The sequence below is a fragment of the Leptopilina boulardi genome, unplaced genomic scaffold, assembly GCF_019393585.1.
Source record: "Leptopilina boulardi isolate dan_hultmark-lab unplaced genomic scaffold, ZJU_Lbou_2.1 LbouV2_214, whole genome shotgun sequence".
NCBI lineage: Eukaryota > Metazoa > Arthropoda > Insecta > Hymenoptera > Figitidae > Leptopilina > Leptopilina boulardi.
Window position 1 is genome coordinate 3,307,494 of NW_026137768.1, and position 18,196 is coordinate 3,325,689.

At 29.2% G+C, this 18,196-nt stretch overlaps 2 protein-coding genes across 7 annotated transcripts in view; one reads left to right on the plus strand and one right to left on the minus strand.

Moving 5' to 3' along the window:
* The window catches only part of LOC127279053 (uncharacterized), a 95,265-nt gene that overhangs the window by 15,064 nt on the left and 62,005 nt on the right, over window positions 1–18,196 (plus strand). The window contains exons 3-4 of the mRNA XM_051301163.1: window positions 8,276–8,375; window positions 15,154–15,316. Coding sequence (XP_051157120.1) covers window positions 8,276–8,375; window positions 15,154–15,316 — 263 coding nt within the window. The remainder of the gene's footprint in view (window positions 1–8,275; window positions 8,376–15,153; window positions 15,317–18,196) is intronic.
* Window positions 4,504–18,196, minus strand: part of LOC127279054 (uncharacterized) — a 34,674-nt gene continuing 20,981 nt past the window's right edge. For 2 of the 6 annotated variants that reach the window (XM_051301165.1, XM_051301164.1), the window contains exons 2-9: window positions 16,620–16,791; window positions 15,204–15,287; window positions 7,356–7,722; window positions 7,008–7,217; window positions 6,609–6,647; window positions 5,700–6,120; window positions 5,292–5,618; window positions 4,688–5,116 (exon numbers count right to left, since the gene is read on the minus strand). In XM_051301165.1, coding sequence (XP_051157122.1) covers window positions 4,926–5,116; window positions 5,292–5,618; window positions 5,700–6,120; window positions 6,609–6,647; window positions 7,008–7,217; window positions 7,356–7,490 — 1,323 coding nt within the window. In that variant the 5' untranslated portion in view covers window positions 7,491–7,722; window positions 15,204–15,287; window positions 16,620–16,791 and the 3' untranslated portion in view covers window positions 4,688–4,925. Of the gene's footprint in view, window positions 4,645–4,687; window positions 5,117–5,291; window positions 5,619–5,699; window positions 6,121–6,608; window positions 6,648–7,007; window positions 7,218–7,355; window positions 7,723–15,203; window positions 15,288–16,619; window positions 16,792–17,267; window positions 17,477–18,196 lie in introns of those variants that run through there. The other 4 variants (XM_051301167.1, XM_051301168.1, XM_051301166.1 and 1 more) reach the window with 4 other exon arrangements.

An 18,196-nucleotide genomic window follows, 5' to 3' on the forward strand; every position in this document is an offset into this window, starting at 1 on the left:
TTTCCACTTCCCACTTTATACTTCCCACTTTTCAATTCCTACATTTTACTTCTCATTTTCCACTTTTTAATTCCGACTTTTTAATTCCCACTTTTCCTTCCCACTTTCCATTTTTCAATTCCGACTTTTTACTTCCAGCTTTTTAATTCCCACTTTCCAATTTTCAATTCCGACTTTTTAATTCCCACTTTTGACTTTTGACTTTCCACTTTTTCTTCCCACTTTCCACTTATCAATTCCGACTTTGTAATTCCTACTTTTCATTTTTGACTTTCCACTTTTCACTTCCCACTTTTTAATTCCGACTTTTTAATTCCCACTTTTTCTTCCCACTTTCCACTTTTCAATTCCGACTTTTTACTTCCGGCTTTTTAATTCCCACTTTCTAATTTTCAATTCCGACTTTTTACTTCCCATTTTCCACTTTTTAATTCCCACTTTTTCTTCCCACTTTCCACTTTTCAATTCCGACTTTTTACTTCCGGCTTTTTAATTCCCACTTTCTAATTTTCAATTCCGACTTTTTACTTCCCATTTTCCACTTTTTAATTCCCACTTTTTCTTCCTACTTTCCACTTTTCAATTCCGACTTTTTAATTCCCACTTTTGATTTTTGACTTTCCACTTCCCACTTTTTACTTCCGGCTTTTTAATTCCCACTTTCTAATTTTCAATTCCGACTTTTTACTTCCCATTTTCCACTTTTTAATTCCCACTTTTTCTTCCCACTTTCCACTTTTTAATTCCGACTTTTTAATTCCCACTTTTTCTTCCCACTTTCCACTTTTCAATTCCGACTTTTTACTTCCCATTTTCCACTTTTTAATTCCCACTTTTTCTTCCTACTTTCCACTTTTCAATTCCGACTTTTTAATTCCCACTTTTGATTTTTGACTTTCCACTTCCCACTTTTTACTTCCGGCTTTTTACTTCCCACTTTCTACTTTTCAATTCCGACTTTATACTTCCCACTTTTTACTTTTCACTTTACACTTCCCACTTTTCAATTCCGACTTTTTACTTCCCACTTTCTTTCACTAAAAAATTGTAAAGTGGGAAGTAAAAAGTAGGAAGTGGAAGTAAAAAGTGGAAAAAGGAAAGTGATAAGTGAGAAGTAAAAAGTCTAATTGGAAATTGAGAATTAGATAGCGGAAAGTCGGAAGTAAAAAGTGGAAAGTGATAAGTGGGAAGTAAAAAGTCGAATTGGAAAGTGAGAAGTAAAAAGTGAGAATTGAAAAGTGGGAAGTTCGAAGTAAAAAGTGGGAAGTGGAAAATAAAAAGTGGAAATTGAAAGTGGGAAGAAAAAAATTGGAATTGAAAAGTGGAAAGTAAAAAGTAGGAAGTGGAAAGTCAAAAGTGGGAAGTAGGAAAGTTAGAGAATCGATTTCCTTGTAGTAACTTTACACTAGAATTTTTCGGCAGGATTACTGAGCAATTTTTCAGTAAGCTTACCATGCAAGCTTGTGTTAGGTGACATTTGGAGCTTGCAGTAAGCTGGCGGTAAGTTTGCCGTGCAAAGGTTGGCAATATCGCGCGGCATTCTTGCCGCAAGGTTGCTGCAAGCTCACCTACTATCTGATATTACTGTCTGATCAAAATCTTCTTGTACTACTTAATATTTAACTTTCATACTCTGCAATATTATTTTTCCTCAATTTTTAAATTCAAATGAGTTTAAATTATATTGTTTTCATAATCATCAATGAATAAATTATTAACGGCAAAAATAATATTACGATTTTTTACTTTACTCGTTTTCTTTTATATTGTTTTTTTTGTGAGTTTAAACCACTAATGGATTCAAATTAAAAATAAGCTGATAAAGTTCTTTTTTATTATCCTTTTGGATTTATTTCTCTTTGCCTGGATTCATTAATCAAATGAATCTGCTACTTCAAGTTAGGAGAAATGTTCTGGAAGCTTTTTATTCAACAGTAGTCCTTTGTAAACCACTTAAAATTGTCTGGCTGTTTCCTTGTCTGATTGTTCAGTAGAAACTCAAGTCGCATACTAAATATCAGAGTCTTCTTTGAATGGTTCATCGATTCGTCGCATTCACTTGGTGCGAGACATTTTCAATAATTGACCCACACATCAATTTTTCATAATTAATAATGCAATTATCTTAATATTAAATTAATTAATAATTATATGAGCTTTTTCCGTTTTATTGAAAATTGAACAATAAATCAAATTACGAAACGCTCACTGATTTTGTATTTCAAAATCACGCGCCACTATAAATGAGTTTTTAATTAAACTTGATGTTACACACGAATGTAAATATATATTTTGACCAATAGTTTTTGCAAAAAAAAAAAAATCATTTTTTCTCTCTACATTATTTTTAATTCTCGGAAAAATTGAATGTAATTGAAATCCGAAATTTAATTCTATTTAATACCATGAAAATTTGGAGCTAATTGAATTCTCTTTGTATATAGAATGTAAATATTGCTGACACTCTAATTCATTTTAATAAAAAGGATTAAAACGCATTAAAAATAACTGCAAATGACCAAAATACACAACGTTTTTAATTTTAAATCGCAATTCAATTTTTATATTCTGTAAACATTTTAATTTAATTTTAATCAATATTGTTTCTTAACAGAATATATATCACTTAATAATAGCATAATCCTTACTTCTAATTTCTGCGGATTAAAAGCTTTTCGAATAATTGAATTGTTGAGGTTCAAAAAAAAGAAAATAGATGAAATGTCGAAAAACGTACCAGGAGGTCGAAGGCTTTCAATATTTACGATTTCAGCTAGAATGCCAATACAATTTTATTATGACCTTAGGTTTAGATATACCACCCCTCGAGCTGTTGAACTACTTCGTAAAAAAAAATCAATAAAGACCAAACCGATTTCACTAGGAATAACTCAATAAAAAAATTCTTTGAATGAAACACGAGGAGATATTTAGAAAGATTTACAACAGTTATTTTTTATGAGAGGTGAAGGTCCTTGAATATGTGCGACTAAGATCCAATTTACTTCTCATAAAAATGTATGGTGGATCATAAATCGGAATTTTCTATAAAGCCAATAAAAAATCAGTTTTTTGATAGCTTTCAATCTATATGCACAATAAAATATTTTGCTTAAAGGAAAATAAAATTCTGACTGCATAAAACGTTTTCTTTAAAAAAAATCATAATATATAATTATTTAAGAAAATGGTCTTTCACGAAATTCATTGTATAAATACGCTTCACATCACATTTTAGATAGTAATGAGATTTTAGCTTCAAAATAATTTTGCTTTACATACATTCGTTGAGTATTCAGTGAATATTTTGACAATAAACCCTTTTCCTTTACAATTTGTAAATGCAATTTAGCTTCTGTTAATGAATTTTGACAAATTTAAGTTGAATAAGTTAAACATTTCCAGTGTATAATAATTGCATTCGCGGTGATAATTTTACCTAAACCGGAAACTTCTACTTTTCAATAATTATACCTTTACATGGCATATGTAGTTAATTGAAATTAATTTCTATATAAGATAAATAATTTTTACTTTAAAAATTTATATACCTGGTAATTGTCATTTGAAATCATCTTTTCTTTCCAAAATATAAAATTTTTCATTATCGTCAATTAATGAATTCTTCTTTCTCTAGTGTCTCAGGATTTTTAAGCATTTTTTGAATGGCCTTTTGCACCTTCAAAGCAAAATTCGAGTTCATTTTTCTTAGTTGACAAGCGACACTTTTCGCGAAGAAATCAAATTGATCACAGGACTTTCGAACTGTTAGAGACGAAATATCGCTTCGACTGCAACTCTCAATCTTTGATAGTGATCTGCACGTGTTATGTTCCTTTCTCAGAGGAAAGATTTCATGATATGTAGTTAAAAATTATGTTTTTTTATTTAGAAAATCAATATATAATATTAAATCAGTTTAAAAAGATATTTACTTGAATTATTACAGATTCTTTATTTTTTAATAATTTATTGTATTCATTTTCTAAGATGGAAACTGTTTTATTAGAATCTTTATTTTTCAATTCTACATTTCGACAAGTTTTCGTGGAACTTTCTGATGATTTTCGAATTTTTTTTTGCTTACGACAAATACAGGGTTCTTCATTATATATGAAATTCTAATAATTAGATTATTTATTATAAAATTATCAAAAATGTTATTTTAGGTTAATTATTTTTATTTCAACAAACGTCAAGTTTGAGAATTTCTTCATGATCTAAATAGGGATGTAGAAATTGATGAAGTCTCCAAAACCATTGAAAATTTGGTTCATAATGATATCCATCACGTTCTGCATGAAATATTTTTTTTAGTTCATCAACATACAGTCTTCTAACTTCTTGAATCTTTATTATAATTTGGATAAAAGTTACTTTTGTCATTAACAAATTTTTACATATATTCTCATAAGCATCGTTTCTTTTTTTACGATCCAAGTAAAAAGAATCGTCTTTTTTCCAAAGACACTTGTGTTTTTTATAGAGACAGATTAATTTATTGATATTTTTATTTGTCCATCTGGTAGACTGATTTGATTCATTTTTACTCCACATGTCATGATTCAATTTTTAAAAAATTTCTCTTTTTTATTTCTTTAATCATAAAAAGCGCCACTTTGACAAGTAACCTAGAAATTTGAACTTAAAAAATGCAAGATCAATTAAAAAATAATCGTTCGTCGTCTGTTTTTTATCACTTTAATTTATTAATATTTTCTATACATCAACCGCAAGAATACTTTTTAATATAGTTTTTAAAAATATCTGTTAATTTAATTAAAATTTTGTTTAAGTACTTTATAAATCAAATCTCAAGAAAGATCATTGTTTGAAGTTTAAATTTTCTAAGTTGTTGAATTTCAAGTGTATGAAAGTCTAAAAGACAATTCCTTTCGATTTTCTTACCACAAGGATTTTGCTTCTTAACCTTCCTCCTTTGCAGACTCAAGAGTTTGCTTGATCGCTGCTTTCAATCTCAACGCTTTCTCCCTGTTTGATTCCTTCAATAGTCTCGCGACTTCCGTTCCGAACTGGCTGAAATTGTCATCTTCGACTGAAGTAGTTTTGTCTTGAGAAGAATTTACGGATTGTCGATTCTCTTTTTCATTTGTCACTATAATGTAAGATTTAAAAGATAAATAAAATTTAAATAAAATATGAAAAAGAAATACATTTTCTATTTTTTTACCCTTAAACTATTTTTATTACAAAAAAAAGGTTTGAATGACAATTTTTTCTTTTACTCAAATTAATTTTTCAGATGAATAAATAGAAAACTAATAAAGTACCTTCGGCAATCGAACTATTGTCTGGATTACTGAAATTGCTTTTTTCATTTTTCGATGAAGACGTGCTCTTTCTTTTCTCTTCTTTATTTTTTTCTACATCTCTACAGGTTTCATTAGAGCAATAAGAATTAAAACAAGCAATATCAACTGGACAAAGTTTCATAAACATTTCATTTAAAGCTTTTGTTACATGATCACTAAGTTCATCGAGACAAAGAACACGACGAACATTATTTAATTGGTTATCTTCAAAAGTATTGTTTTTTTCACTACATAGAGAATCAGAAGAAGTGACAATGACAGTTTCTTCAAATTCATATTGTCTTTCTGTAAACATTAATATATTAATTAAAAATTTGGGGTAAAATTTTTGATTAAAATTTTGTTACATAAAATGATGTAAGTAACCTTTTTCATCAAGATGATCAATTTGATTGCATGTTCCGCACTTGGATTCTTTTAAATCGTTATTGGAATTCAGTAGATTAAATTTCTCTGAAATGTTTGGATTTTCCCAGTTGGGGGTTTTACTGCAACACGAGCAATTTGAACAGCAAGAAAATCCTTCCCTCTCCGAGGATGTAGGTTTTGGTGTTGACCTTCGTAATTCTAAGGAAGTTGGTACCCATAACTTGGACGTTTGTAAGTTGTTGGAGCGATATTCCTGGTCTTGGTGTCTGCACTTGAAAAAGGAGGATGAAGTACATTGACCTCTTTTGCTTCCTTTAGTCAAAAATTTATCGGTCTTCTTCTCTAGTTCCTCGAAAGTCGAATCCTGGAACAACTTTCGTCTCGATTTACTGAAATGACCGTTCTCTATGTCTGATCCCTAAAAAGTCATTACCAATAAGTAAAAGAGCATTTTCAACAAAAAGAAATTCCATAACTTATTCTAATAATTAAATGACAATGAGATTATGAATAATTATAAGGATAGACTAACTTTATGAATAAGAAATGTTTAATTTGAATAACATAAAATTTTAATTAAAATTATTAGTAGAACGACTATCAGGACAAAAAGTGCATAATATATTTGCTTTTTCCTAATGAAATACAGATAATTGATGGATCAATATTTTGGTGGTGAAAAAGAATTTAAAAAAAAAACTAATTGAAAAAAACACTCCATTGAAGAATTCAAAGAGAAATACTTTTTTTCTGTTAATTATCTGGTCGCCTTATGGGGAGAGATAAAAAGTTTAAAAGCGAAGACCTTTCGAGAACTACTTCTATCCCACTTCGTGTTCAAAGTTTGCAACTTCCAAACTTCCTATCTTCATAACGGACCGTACGAAAAATACGAGAGCCTCTTACCTTCACCTTGTCTTCACAGCATTCCGAGAGATTTTCTTCCTGCAAATAGTGATTTTCGATTTTAACACAAGATCTTGGTTTTAACTCTTTTATTTCTATTCTTTCCTTCAATGAAATAATAAAAAATAGATAGAATAAATAAGGGAAAATTAGTAAATGAAGATATAAAAGGATTTTCTAATATTCTTCTTAATGAAGTAATAATTGAGAGCTTGGAATTGCAGTAAAGATTGCTATCACTATAGAAGAGAGAGAGATTAAGTTGAGGATAAAGGTTCTGTCGTGGAGCTTACACCTTTTTTTTTGTCTTTCATAAGCTTCTCTTACTTTTTACAAATAATTGCGTTATTGAAAATTATCTTTTAAACTAAATTGTAAAAATTATAATTTTGTAATTACTTCGCAAGAATTTTCGCTGGGTTTTTCGTCCGAATCGAGGTGATGATACAAAAATTGATGCATTGTATAAAACCATTTCTTCCTCGGTCGATAGAGAGAATTCCGCTTTTTTTCAAGTTGCACTTTGCGCAACTCAGCCACATAATCGTTTCGCAAGTCCCAGAGTTTCGATAACACATGGATGACCGTAACACCGGGCGTGGAAAGACTCTATGAATAAAAATTACCATTTCAATCTATAGTCGTCGATATTCAAATATAGTTTGCGGATTTGCAATCTGAATTATTATATACATAAAGTATTGTCCTTTTTACATAAATAGAATGTAAATTGAAGAAAAATCTTACTTTTCTAATTTTTTCATAAGCATCATATCTACATTGAGCCTTAAGATAGCAGGGATGATCCTTATCCCAAAGATTATTGAAACGCGAATAGAAAATAACAAGTTGACATAATTTTTCGTCTGTCCAATGGTTCATGTTTGTCGGAATGCCAATGCTTTGATTTTACGGAACTTGGGTGCATTTTCATTGCCGTATTCACTTCTATACACGAATAATTTTGAGTTTCCTCGACATGACGATTCAAGCCCTCGACGTTGAATTCACACCACCACACACCTCCACTCTCCACAGTTATGAGGTTATGACAGATGACGAGCATTGCCATAAGCTCCGCACTGATCCTTCATGGAATATGCTGTGTGGAATTCTGTTTCAGATTTTCCAAGAATCATAAATTCTTTTCATATTTAAAAATCTTTGCACATTCTTTATTCAAACATTTATAAAATATTTTTCAATTAATATTTATATTATTTCATTTATAAAAAAAAACGATGTGAAAAAATTATTTTAATTCATTTCGCGAAAATTAGGATAATAAATTTTTTGAAATAGTTTCAGAGTATAACTTTTAACATACATTTCAAATTAACCAACGTTTTGACAATTTGATTTATGTTTACTGTAACTTTAATATAAATGCGGTTTGATTCAAATATTAAATTTCAAATTACTGCTTTCTCTGCTGTTCTATGTTCTCTGTTTGGAATATCTACCAACAAATTTAGTAGAGAAGCACTTTTTTTTACATTTTCATCATATAATGAGAAAGTATTTAGGATTTTTTTTAAATAAAATTTTATATTTAATTTTAAGTCTTCAAATATAGAAAGTATATAGAAACGTATGTTTCTTGAATTTCCTCTTTTCTCATGGGATCTGTTTTTTTTTTAAAGAAACAATTTCTTCTCTTCTTTCAGGTATTCTTGCAGCATTTTCGGACATGGAAACCGTCCTCTTGGCTTGCATTTCCACCTTACTACCTCTGATATTCGCCTTGGGAATTGCATTTGGTGTTAGGTAAGAGATCTTTTTTTATTATATCATCGAAGTAACAGGTACAAGATAAAATTTATATTCTACAGCAGCTACTTAAATGTCTATTAAAAATTGAAGAAAAAAATTTCTTTTCAATAAATAGGTTAGGCTAGTATTGTAAATAAATACTTAACCCATTAACGCCCATGCTAAGACACATGGAAATATTTGCAAAATCAAAATTGGAAACAGGGTGTCAATTACGTAACTTTTTTTGGATTCCACTTTCCACATTCCAAAATCTGGATCCCACCCTAATAACACAAGATATCTTGGGATATATTGATAATATCCCGCAGATATCCTAGGGATTTCCTATGGATATCAAAAGGATCTCTTAAGGATATCAAAAAAAATCGGCGGTTTGAATATCCTTTGGATATCCCATGGATATCTGAGGATATCTACAGGATATCTTCTGGATATCTCTATAGACTTTCATAAATGTCCTCCAGATATCCCATAGATATCGTCAGGATATCCCACAGATATCATCAGGATATCCCATAGATATCGTCAGGATATCCCACAGATATTTTCAGGACATTCTCAGTATATCTTCTGGATGTCAAGAAGATATTCTCAGGATACTGTTTTTAAAGTCATTATGAGACTACGAGTGAAAATATTCTGTGAATTAAATTTTATATAAATAAAATAAAATGCAACTTGTTTTTCGAGAAAGTTGTTTAATTTGAAAAATTATTAACTAATTTTTTTCTCATTCGTGATTCATTCCTTTATTCATATGCTTAATATTGACAGAAAATAAATTGGCTTTAAACAATATAAATTCTTCCCCGCAAATAACGAATAACTATTAATATTAATTATACATTAAGTGCATGAGTTTATTTAAAAACTTTGAAAAATGCGTTTCAAATCTTCATTTAAAATAAATTAGAAGTTCATAAGATTTTTGTTTTTATTATAAGTATTATTATTCATTATATTAGCTTAACAATTTTAACCTTTAAAAATATATGTTGAGATATTAAATATCCCGTGAATATCCTAAGAGTATCCCACAGACATCCTGAGGATATCCTGCGATATAATATCCAATAGATATTTTGTGGATGTCTTAGGGATATCCTGTGGATATCCTATGGATGTCCTGTTGATGTCCCACAGACCGGCGGTTTGGATATCCCAAGATATCCTGGGGACCATTCTAGGATATCGAACATTGATATGGATATCCTAGGGATATCCTTTTGTTATGAGGGCACATTCTGGATTCAACATTCCAGATCATACATTCCGGATTCCACATTTCGCAAAATCGGGGTACAAATCGCCCAGGATCCGGAATGTGGAAATTGAAATGCGAAATGTGGAATCGTGAATACGGAATGTAAAATGTGGAATCCAGAATTTTGAAACTGGAATCCGAAATACGAAATGTGGAATCAGGAATGTGGAAAAAGTTACGTAATTGACCCCCAGGACAGCGGTCCAAACAATAACTTTTGACGTTAAGAACTGTTTAAAAAATAATTTGTTTAACCCTCTAGGTACGGGAGGGACTTGAGCATCCCATAGATTTAAAAATATTTTTTAACAATTTTACTGAAGAAACAAATATCTGATACTTACAGTAGGTTTCAGTAGGTAAAGAAGAGTGTTTCTGTACCATCAAAAATCGTTATTCAATTGTTTTAACATTAAAAATATTATAACTGTCAATAGATTTCAAGATTAAGTGAATTGTTCAAAGATGCGATAATTTTTTTAAAAAAAGTAAGTGTTAATAGTTTGGATCGCAGTCGTGTTTCCAATTTTGATTTTGCAGACATTTTCATTTGTCTAAGCAATAAGCATAGGCGTTAATGGGTTAATTAAATAAAATAATGTACCATTGAATCAAATAAACTCTATTCGAAATTTCAAAACAATAATTCCTTTGAGAAAAAGTAAAATGATAATTAATTAATAATTCTTTGATATTATTTAAATGAAATAAATACCTATACTTTTATTTAGTTAACTCAATTTATACAAGTTCCTTTATATAAAGACTACATGAATTCGTTCATCAAGGGAAAATTAATGATCTCTGGCACTGAAAGTGAGAATAGTTAAATTACAGTTTAAACTGAGTAGGAAGGAAAATGTAAGTGCAGAATAGAAATGCTGCGTATAGCTTTTTGCCATGCGTCTCAACTCGTTTAGACAATGTGAGAAGTGAGCAGATGAACGAATTATACGAGAAGCTTTTGAACCTAGAATGACATTCTCGAATGAACATTTTGTGCGCATTCGAGTTTTATAGACTTTTCTTTTAAGGCAAAGATTTATATATAATGAAAACGTAAAATTTTACAAAAATTTTTATAAAGCCTTTTATTTGAAAAAAGAAAATTTATCATTTTTTTTGATAGGTGACATTTTATACTGTTTTTCAAGGTTTCTTTTATAAAATAAAAAGTGTAAAATTCTGACTTAGACGCAACAAATAGGAATAGTGCATAGACTAGAAGTTTTAAGTAGTACAAACAGAATATAGTCAGACGCGTGGCGCTTAATACTTTTCTCCGTGTCTAATACACGCATAGAAAAATTTTGCTGTGGCAGCGAACTATTTGCTGTCACAGCAAATTACGTTAACCCAGGTGAAAAAATTAACGTTACTAACGTTACTAATGTTACTAATGTTACTAACGTTAGTACCTATAAAAAAATTAAGAGTTTCTAAAATATATTTTCACGGAAACTTTGCCACTACTTTCCCATTACCACTTTCACTTCCACTTAAACTTTTTATAATTTTCATTCCCATTTCTACTTCTACTTTTTCTAATTCTCATTCGCACTTCCATTCTCACTTCTACGCTTTCAAATTCTCATCCCCACTTCACTTCCACTTTTTCTAATTTTCATTCCCCATTTCCACATCCATTTTTTTATATTCATTGCCACTTCCACTTTTTCTATTTTTCATTCCAATTCCTATTTCCACTTCCAGTTTTTTATATTCATTGCCACTACCACTTTTTCTAATTCTCATTTCCACTTTCACTTCTACTTCCACTTGTTCCAATTTTCATTCCCATTTCATCTTCCACTTTTTATTTTCATTACAACTTTTTTATATTTTCACTCCCACTTCCATTCCTATTTTTTAAATTTCCATTACCACTTTCACTTTTTCTAATTTCCATCCATTGTAATTAAGAAAAGTGGAAATGGTTGTGTAAATGGAAACTAGAAAGAGTTTTAGTCGAAATGACAACAGCTAATGAAAATTAGAAGTGCAAAAAATGGGAGTAGAAGTGGGAATGAAAATTAGAAAAAGGGAAGTGGGAATAAAAATTAGAAAAAGTGGAAGTGGAAGTGGTAATGAAAATAAAAAAGTGAAAATGGGAATGAAAATTAGAAAAAGTGAAAGTGGAAATGAGGATTAGAAAGAGTGGAAGTGAGAATGTAAGTGCGAATGAGAATTAGAAAAAGTGGAAGTGGTAATGTAAATAAAAAAGTGGAAGTGAAAACGGGAATGAAAATTATAAAAAGTGGAAGTGAAAATGGGAATGAGAATTACAAAAAGTGAAAGTGGAAACGGTAATGAAAATAAAAAAGTGGAAGTGATTTTCGACAAGTTTCTGCAAAAATACAATTTAGAAAAAGTTTCTTAATTTTTTTATAGGTACTAACGTTAATAACATTAGTAACGTTAATAATATTAGTAACGTTAGTAATGTTAATTTTTCTACCTGGGAACTAATATAGGGACAGCGAACAAATTTGCTGTGGGGTCAAAAAAGTTTTTTATGACAGTAAATTTTAAAAAATTAAGACTGATATTGTTTATCACACTCTCTAAATCAGTAAATCTGAATTAGCAAAAATGTTTACTAATTTGAATTAGTGACTCACTTTTTGCTTTTTGAATTTTACTAATTCAGAAGCAAAAAGTGTGTCACTAATTTAAATTAGTAAACATTTTTGCTAATTCAGATTTAGAGAGCAGCAAATTTTTTCATTGTCATTGCAAAAAATTTAGCTGTAATTTTGATAGATCCGATAGCAAACATCAGTGAGCATCTGTAAGTAATTCCTTTTTTCCGTGTATTACGTATTTCATAACCGCATTCGTGTGAATTAAATTACATGAATACCTTGATTTTTGCTGCTTGCGAGTTGTGCGGTTTTGAAAGCTAAATGTCAATATAAACGAGTTTCGGTGCAAGCGCAAGTATATATCAGAGGATAAACACTTTTATGAGAAAAGTTATGTTCAGGTATCTTATATGTGCCATATGTTTCTAGACAACGATTCAGTGCTGTCATATATTTATTAAGTGGCAGTTATATTTTTCCACCCCATTGAAAGATTAAGTCTCAGTTTTTTATTCTTCTTTTTACAAAGTCTCAAAAGGTAAATAATAAAATATTTAATATCCATTTAATGAAAAATTGCGTTTAATAATTTCAATTATATCATTTTTTAAACAAACTTTTAAGAAGAAAAAATAAATTTTCAATGCAAATTAATTATTTACCTTATATATTATGTCACTGTAATGTTTGTATAAAGTCAGCAGAACTTGGATTATAGAATATAGGAGTTGTAACGACGGAAATGGCGATAGTAGACATTTCGAGCGAGTAGATTGACGTTGATTAATGGTGCAATTCAATGGTAAATTTTCTCTCATGCTAGTTACTTATCTTACAAACATATTACCATCTTATATTGCTATTTACCAGAAAATTACACGATTACTATTTTATATATTAACTTAGATTTTAATTATTTTGATAAATTAATTAAAGGTAGAATCTCGAGCCGAAATTTAAGGTCTACTTTTCTAGGAGTAAAGTAGGATTAAATAGACCCTCCTTAGCTGCCTGGAATGTGCGCAAATTTCCCTTTTTTCCACGTTTGGATTTAAACGCATAGAAAAAATTTGCTGTGCGACAGCGAATTATTTGCTGTCACATCAAATAACGTTAGCTAATATATCACGAAGAAACATTAGTTTGTAAAATTTGACATTATAATAATTATTTTTACAAAAAACCAATAGTAAGAGAGGATGAAGTGATAAAAATGACATTATTTTCTACTACTGTATTACAAAATAAATTTATCGGTATCATTTAAAAGTATATTATATTATTATAATTATGAAAAGTAGGTTGAAATTTCACATATAACACATCAAATGTATGATTTCATATGAAAAAATTATTTTTAAATATGTGCTTATTATTATTTTGTCTTTTATTGAAAATAATTTATTTATTTTAAGTGTTTCATAAAAATTTCTGAAAATCACGAGGGGGAATTTACTCAGGTAGTCAAGTGTACACTCTTCCTGTAATACTTGTGTAATAACGTGTAATACCGTGTAATAATGCGTTATTACGGTGCTGTAATAACGCAAAAAAATCTGTAATATCTCTGTAATAATGTGTAATACTCTGTAATAACGTGTAATAACTTAGTAATAAGGGTAATATGAGGTGTAATACCGGTAGTCAAGTGTACACGTTTTTAACTAGTAAATTCCCCCTCGGAAAATCAAATATTGAAAAATTTTAATAAAAAATCAAAACAAAAAATAGTTTCAAAAAAAGTATATATCAAGTAAATATTGTAAAAAAGTAATTCTTAGAATTTTTTTATTATATTTATTTAAAATAATAACTTTTTAAAAAATCTAATTTTTTTTAATTATTGTTGAAATTTTCCAAATTTTTAATTAAAAATTATTCAAAAAGTTAAACAGTGAAGGAAACACAAAATGAAATTTACTGAACAATATTTAATTTTGAGAATTTAATTTAAATTTTACTTTATTTATATTAATAATTTATATTTTAATTAATAAATTTAAATAAATTAAAAATATTAAATTAGATTTACACAGGTATATAACATATATTTTTAGAAACTCTTTCCAAATTAAGAATACTCACTCAGTATAATATTTAAATAGTAATTTTCACAAAGGTAACGCTATATCCTCGTTTACTATTGGCTTTTTGTAAAATTTAGTATTATAATATCAAATTTTATAAACTAAAGTTTCTCCATGTAGGGACAGCGAACAAATTTGTTGTGGGGTCAAAAAAAGTTTGTTGTTGTGACAGTAAATTTTTAAAAATTAAGACTGATATTGTTTATCATAGCAAACTTTTTCGTTGTCATAGCAAAAAATTTAGTTGTGGTTACTAATTTTGATAGATCTGATAGCGAACATCAGTTAGCATCTGTAAGCAATTCCTTTCTTTCTGTGCAAAGTAGGGCCTAAAAATTGATTAAAATAGTGGAAATTTTGAAATTGCTCTAACTCTTTTAATTTTTTGAAAACGCTTCAAAATATTCCATGTGGAAGAATTTCCGGAAAATTTCTGGAAGATATTTCCGGATTTATTCCGGAAAAATTACTTATCGGGATTTCCGGAAATTTTCTGGGAAATATCTGGAAATAGCTTTCGGAAACTTTTCATAAGTAATTTCCGGAATGTTTCCGGAAATGATTCCACATGGGTATGTTAATTACAGTTTTTAAAGATTAAAGAGAAATTGTGTGAAAAAAATTTCATTTTGCTGTAATCAAAATAATTAAAAAAGTATTTTTTTGTTTTATTTTAATCGAACTAGACCATTCAAAGGAGGGCTTACGGGAGTTTAAAAAAATACAAAAGAGGGCTTATTCAGTTTTAGGAGGAGCTAAAGAGGATTCAAATTTCGACTCGGGATAATTTGAAATGAATAAATTTTGAATAAAATATAAATTCTCTTTTTTAGGCATGTATGGAGGAAGTATAGAGAAAGAAGAGATTCATCAAGTGGGTTACCGTGGTACAGGAGCGTGTGTCCCAAAGATGAAACTTCGGCATCTCTTCATCATCGTCCACACTCAGGGATCGGTACTACTCAACCTGGAACACAAATTCTATCTGCAGAAGATGTAAGTTTTTATAAATTATGAAAAATTCATAACAAAAGTTTGCTCTCGACATAAAATATATAACAAATATTACATCTAATGGAAAGTAAAATAGTTTCTTTTCAAAACAAATATATGTAATTTAATTTTAAAAATAGAAATTCCAAAGATTTTTTAAAAGTTTGAACGTAAAAAGTTTGCATTTCCATGTCATTTTCCATCAAGGCTAAACTCGATGTATTGTTTACAAAGTTTCCAGTGAGAGTAAAGTAAAGCAATTTGATGGAGTGTGTGCGCTAAAAGTTTTCTCTCGGTGAACAATATCCAGGGAAGAACAATATCTACTTTCTAAATATGGAAGGGGGACACTGTTCGGCATACATGTAATTGAAATTAAATGAAATATGCGGGTGTTGGTATATTTTTATTTTTTAACGAAATTAAACTGACACTTTAATCCTTTTTTCACGCATCATTATATATAAGTGTGACAAATAAAAAAAATTTACTTGGAATTAAATAAATATTTATTTATAACAAATAAATATTTATTTAGCTCTAAGATAAATATCGATTTTTTCCTTTGGGGTATAGAAACTGAAGTTCAGTTATATAATCTCAAGCTTAACGCCTGAATGCAGATGTTTCTCTTCACACTTGTGCTTCTCCCTCTGCTAATATGCAAGGCGTCCTCGAAAATTATCTAAATCAACAAGTAAATTTACTGAATTGTTCCACTTGGTCTTTATAAAAAAATAGAAAATTTAAAAAAAATATAATATTTTTAAATATTGATTTGAGAAAATATTAAATAAAGGCAGAAAGTAAAAATAACGTATTGTTTTTTTAGTTTTTCCAAGTCTAGAAATGTCAAAGTTAACACGAAAGACATGAAAGTAATTCAATAAATTTCAATGCAATTCAGTGTTTAACTTTTGCAAGTCAAACTTCTGGTTATAAAACTTTATTCCGTACATATACAGAAAGTTAGAAGTACAATAGAATTTGTGGCAAAATATTATTTAAGTAAGATGTGTATAATAGTATTACAGTAATAAAATCGTTAAATTAATTTATCATCTAAAAATTAATATGACATTTTTGATCTCAAAAATTATAATAAAATGAACATTGTTTTTTTAATCAAAAAGACAATTAATTAATAATATATTTTTTCGGTAAATAATTATATTAAAAGCAACTCTTAAATATGCTGAAATGTAAAAGAAGCTATATAATCTAAGTTTTGCGATTCCAAGAGGAAACTTTGAAATAAAGATCAGACTACGTCAGGCTAATGAGATGCTGGAAGCTTGTTACTCACCTTGTACCAAACTGGCAATTCAGCAGGATGTTTCAGTATCGGTCAGTCAGTACTTTAGTTGTGCAACCTTACCCAAAACTCAACTCCACCCGAGTAGAAACTCCCTTAAAGTAAAGCACCGTTCTTAGAGAAGTTATACTATAAATCTTTCTTCGTGGTACATTCGAGTTTCCTAAAGAGGAAAAAAATAGGATTTATTATTGCCTCGGAATTTTTAAATTTAATGTATTTTAGAAAAAAAAAAGTTGTTTATTATTCTGAAAGTGAAGGACACAAATACTTATTAATTATTTAAGTAAAGGGAATATTTTAGAGAAAAATAATTGTGAAATATTTTCTAACAAAAGTTTTACTTTTCTTTTAATTGGAGAAAATTTAAAAATATGATTTATTAAATATTTTACTTTTTAAAATTTATAAAGACAATAAGAAACTGTCCAATTAAAGTTTATTCTCGATTGTTGAGTAAAGTCAGTCTTGTTTGTGTTTAAAGAGACTTCCCGTCGATACTTAAAGGATCAATAAAGTGTACATGTGTGCACGTACTTGCTAGAATTAAAAACTTTCAGATAAGCTCCTGGAAAAAGTTTTTCAAGTTTTTTCAGATTGGTTTATATCTATATATACACATTTGAAAAAACAAAGTACTTTATGATATCCCGGAGGTGGTGCCAGAGCGTGCACTCAGCTTTTGTTGAGAACTATTTCATGAGGCGGAATGTGTGCTTGTTGTAAGAGCTTAACAAATTATAGTGATTAAATTTTTACACAGCAAACAGAAATGTTCAACTAAACATTTTTTCTAGTTTTGCTTCCTCACTAAAACAGAAAGAGATGCTTTTTTGTAAAATAAAAGTTTTTTTTTCAATCTTCTGATATATTTTTAAAAAATTATTTTTCAAATAACAGAACTTGGTTTTCATTGAAGAAATATTTTTATAAAAATTACTATAGAGTTTGTGTTTTATTTATATCTCTTGTCACTCAAGTTTTCATATACGAAAAAATTTGTTTTACTGGGTATCTCCGTTTCCGGAACAGAAGCTTTTTACGTTTGCAATAAATTCTTCGTGACTGAAATAACGAGTTAAGACCATATATACATACATGTCTATCAATCAATCGTTCATTCAGTTCAGCTTTAGCGAACGCTGGACATTGATGAAGTAAAAGCAGAGAGCTTTTCACGCTTTCACCTAGAGGTCATCGATATTTTATATATATCGTATATAAAATAATTTGTGGACAAATATTAAAATGATGATACTTTTATGACTGCATAAAAATTATCAAGTAAAATATTTATTATAGAATTTTTTAAGTGGGCTAGAGTTGAGAGTCACTGATATGCGAAATGTTGTGGTGCCGTGAGCCGTTTGGGTACTCGTAAACGTATCCGCAGCATCTGTCCTGGCTCTCGTGCTCACGAAGATTCATACATACGTGAGGAGATACGAAATATTATACATTCAGGCTTGCCTAAAGTCATTTTGTGTTACAATCACGAGAGAATATGAGATACTACATGGGCATGCATGTGCATACCTGCTGAGGACGAGCACGCTTCAACGTATAAT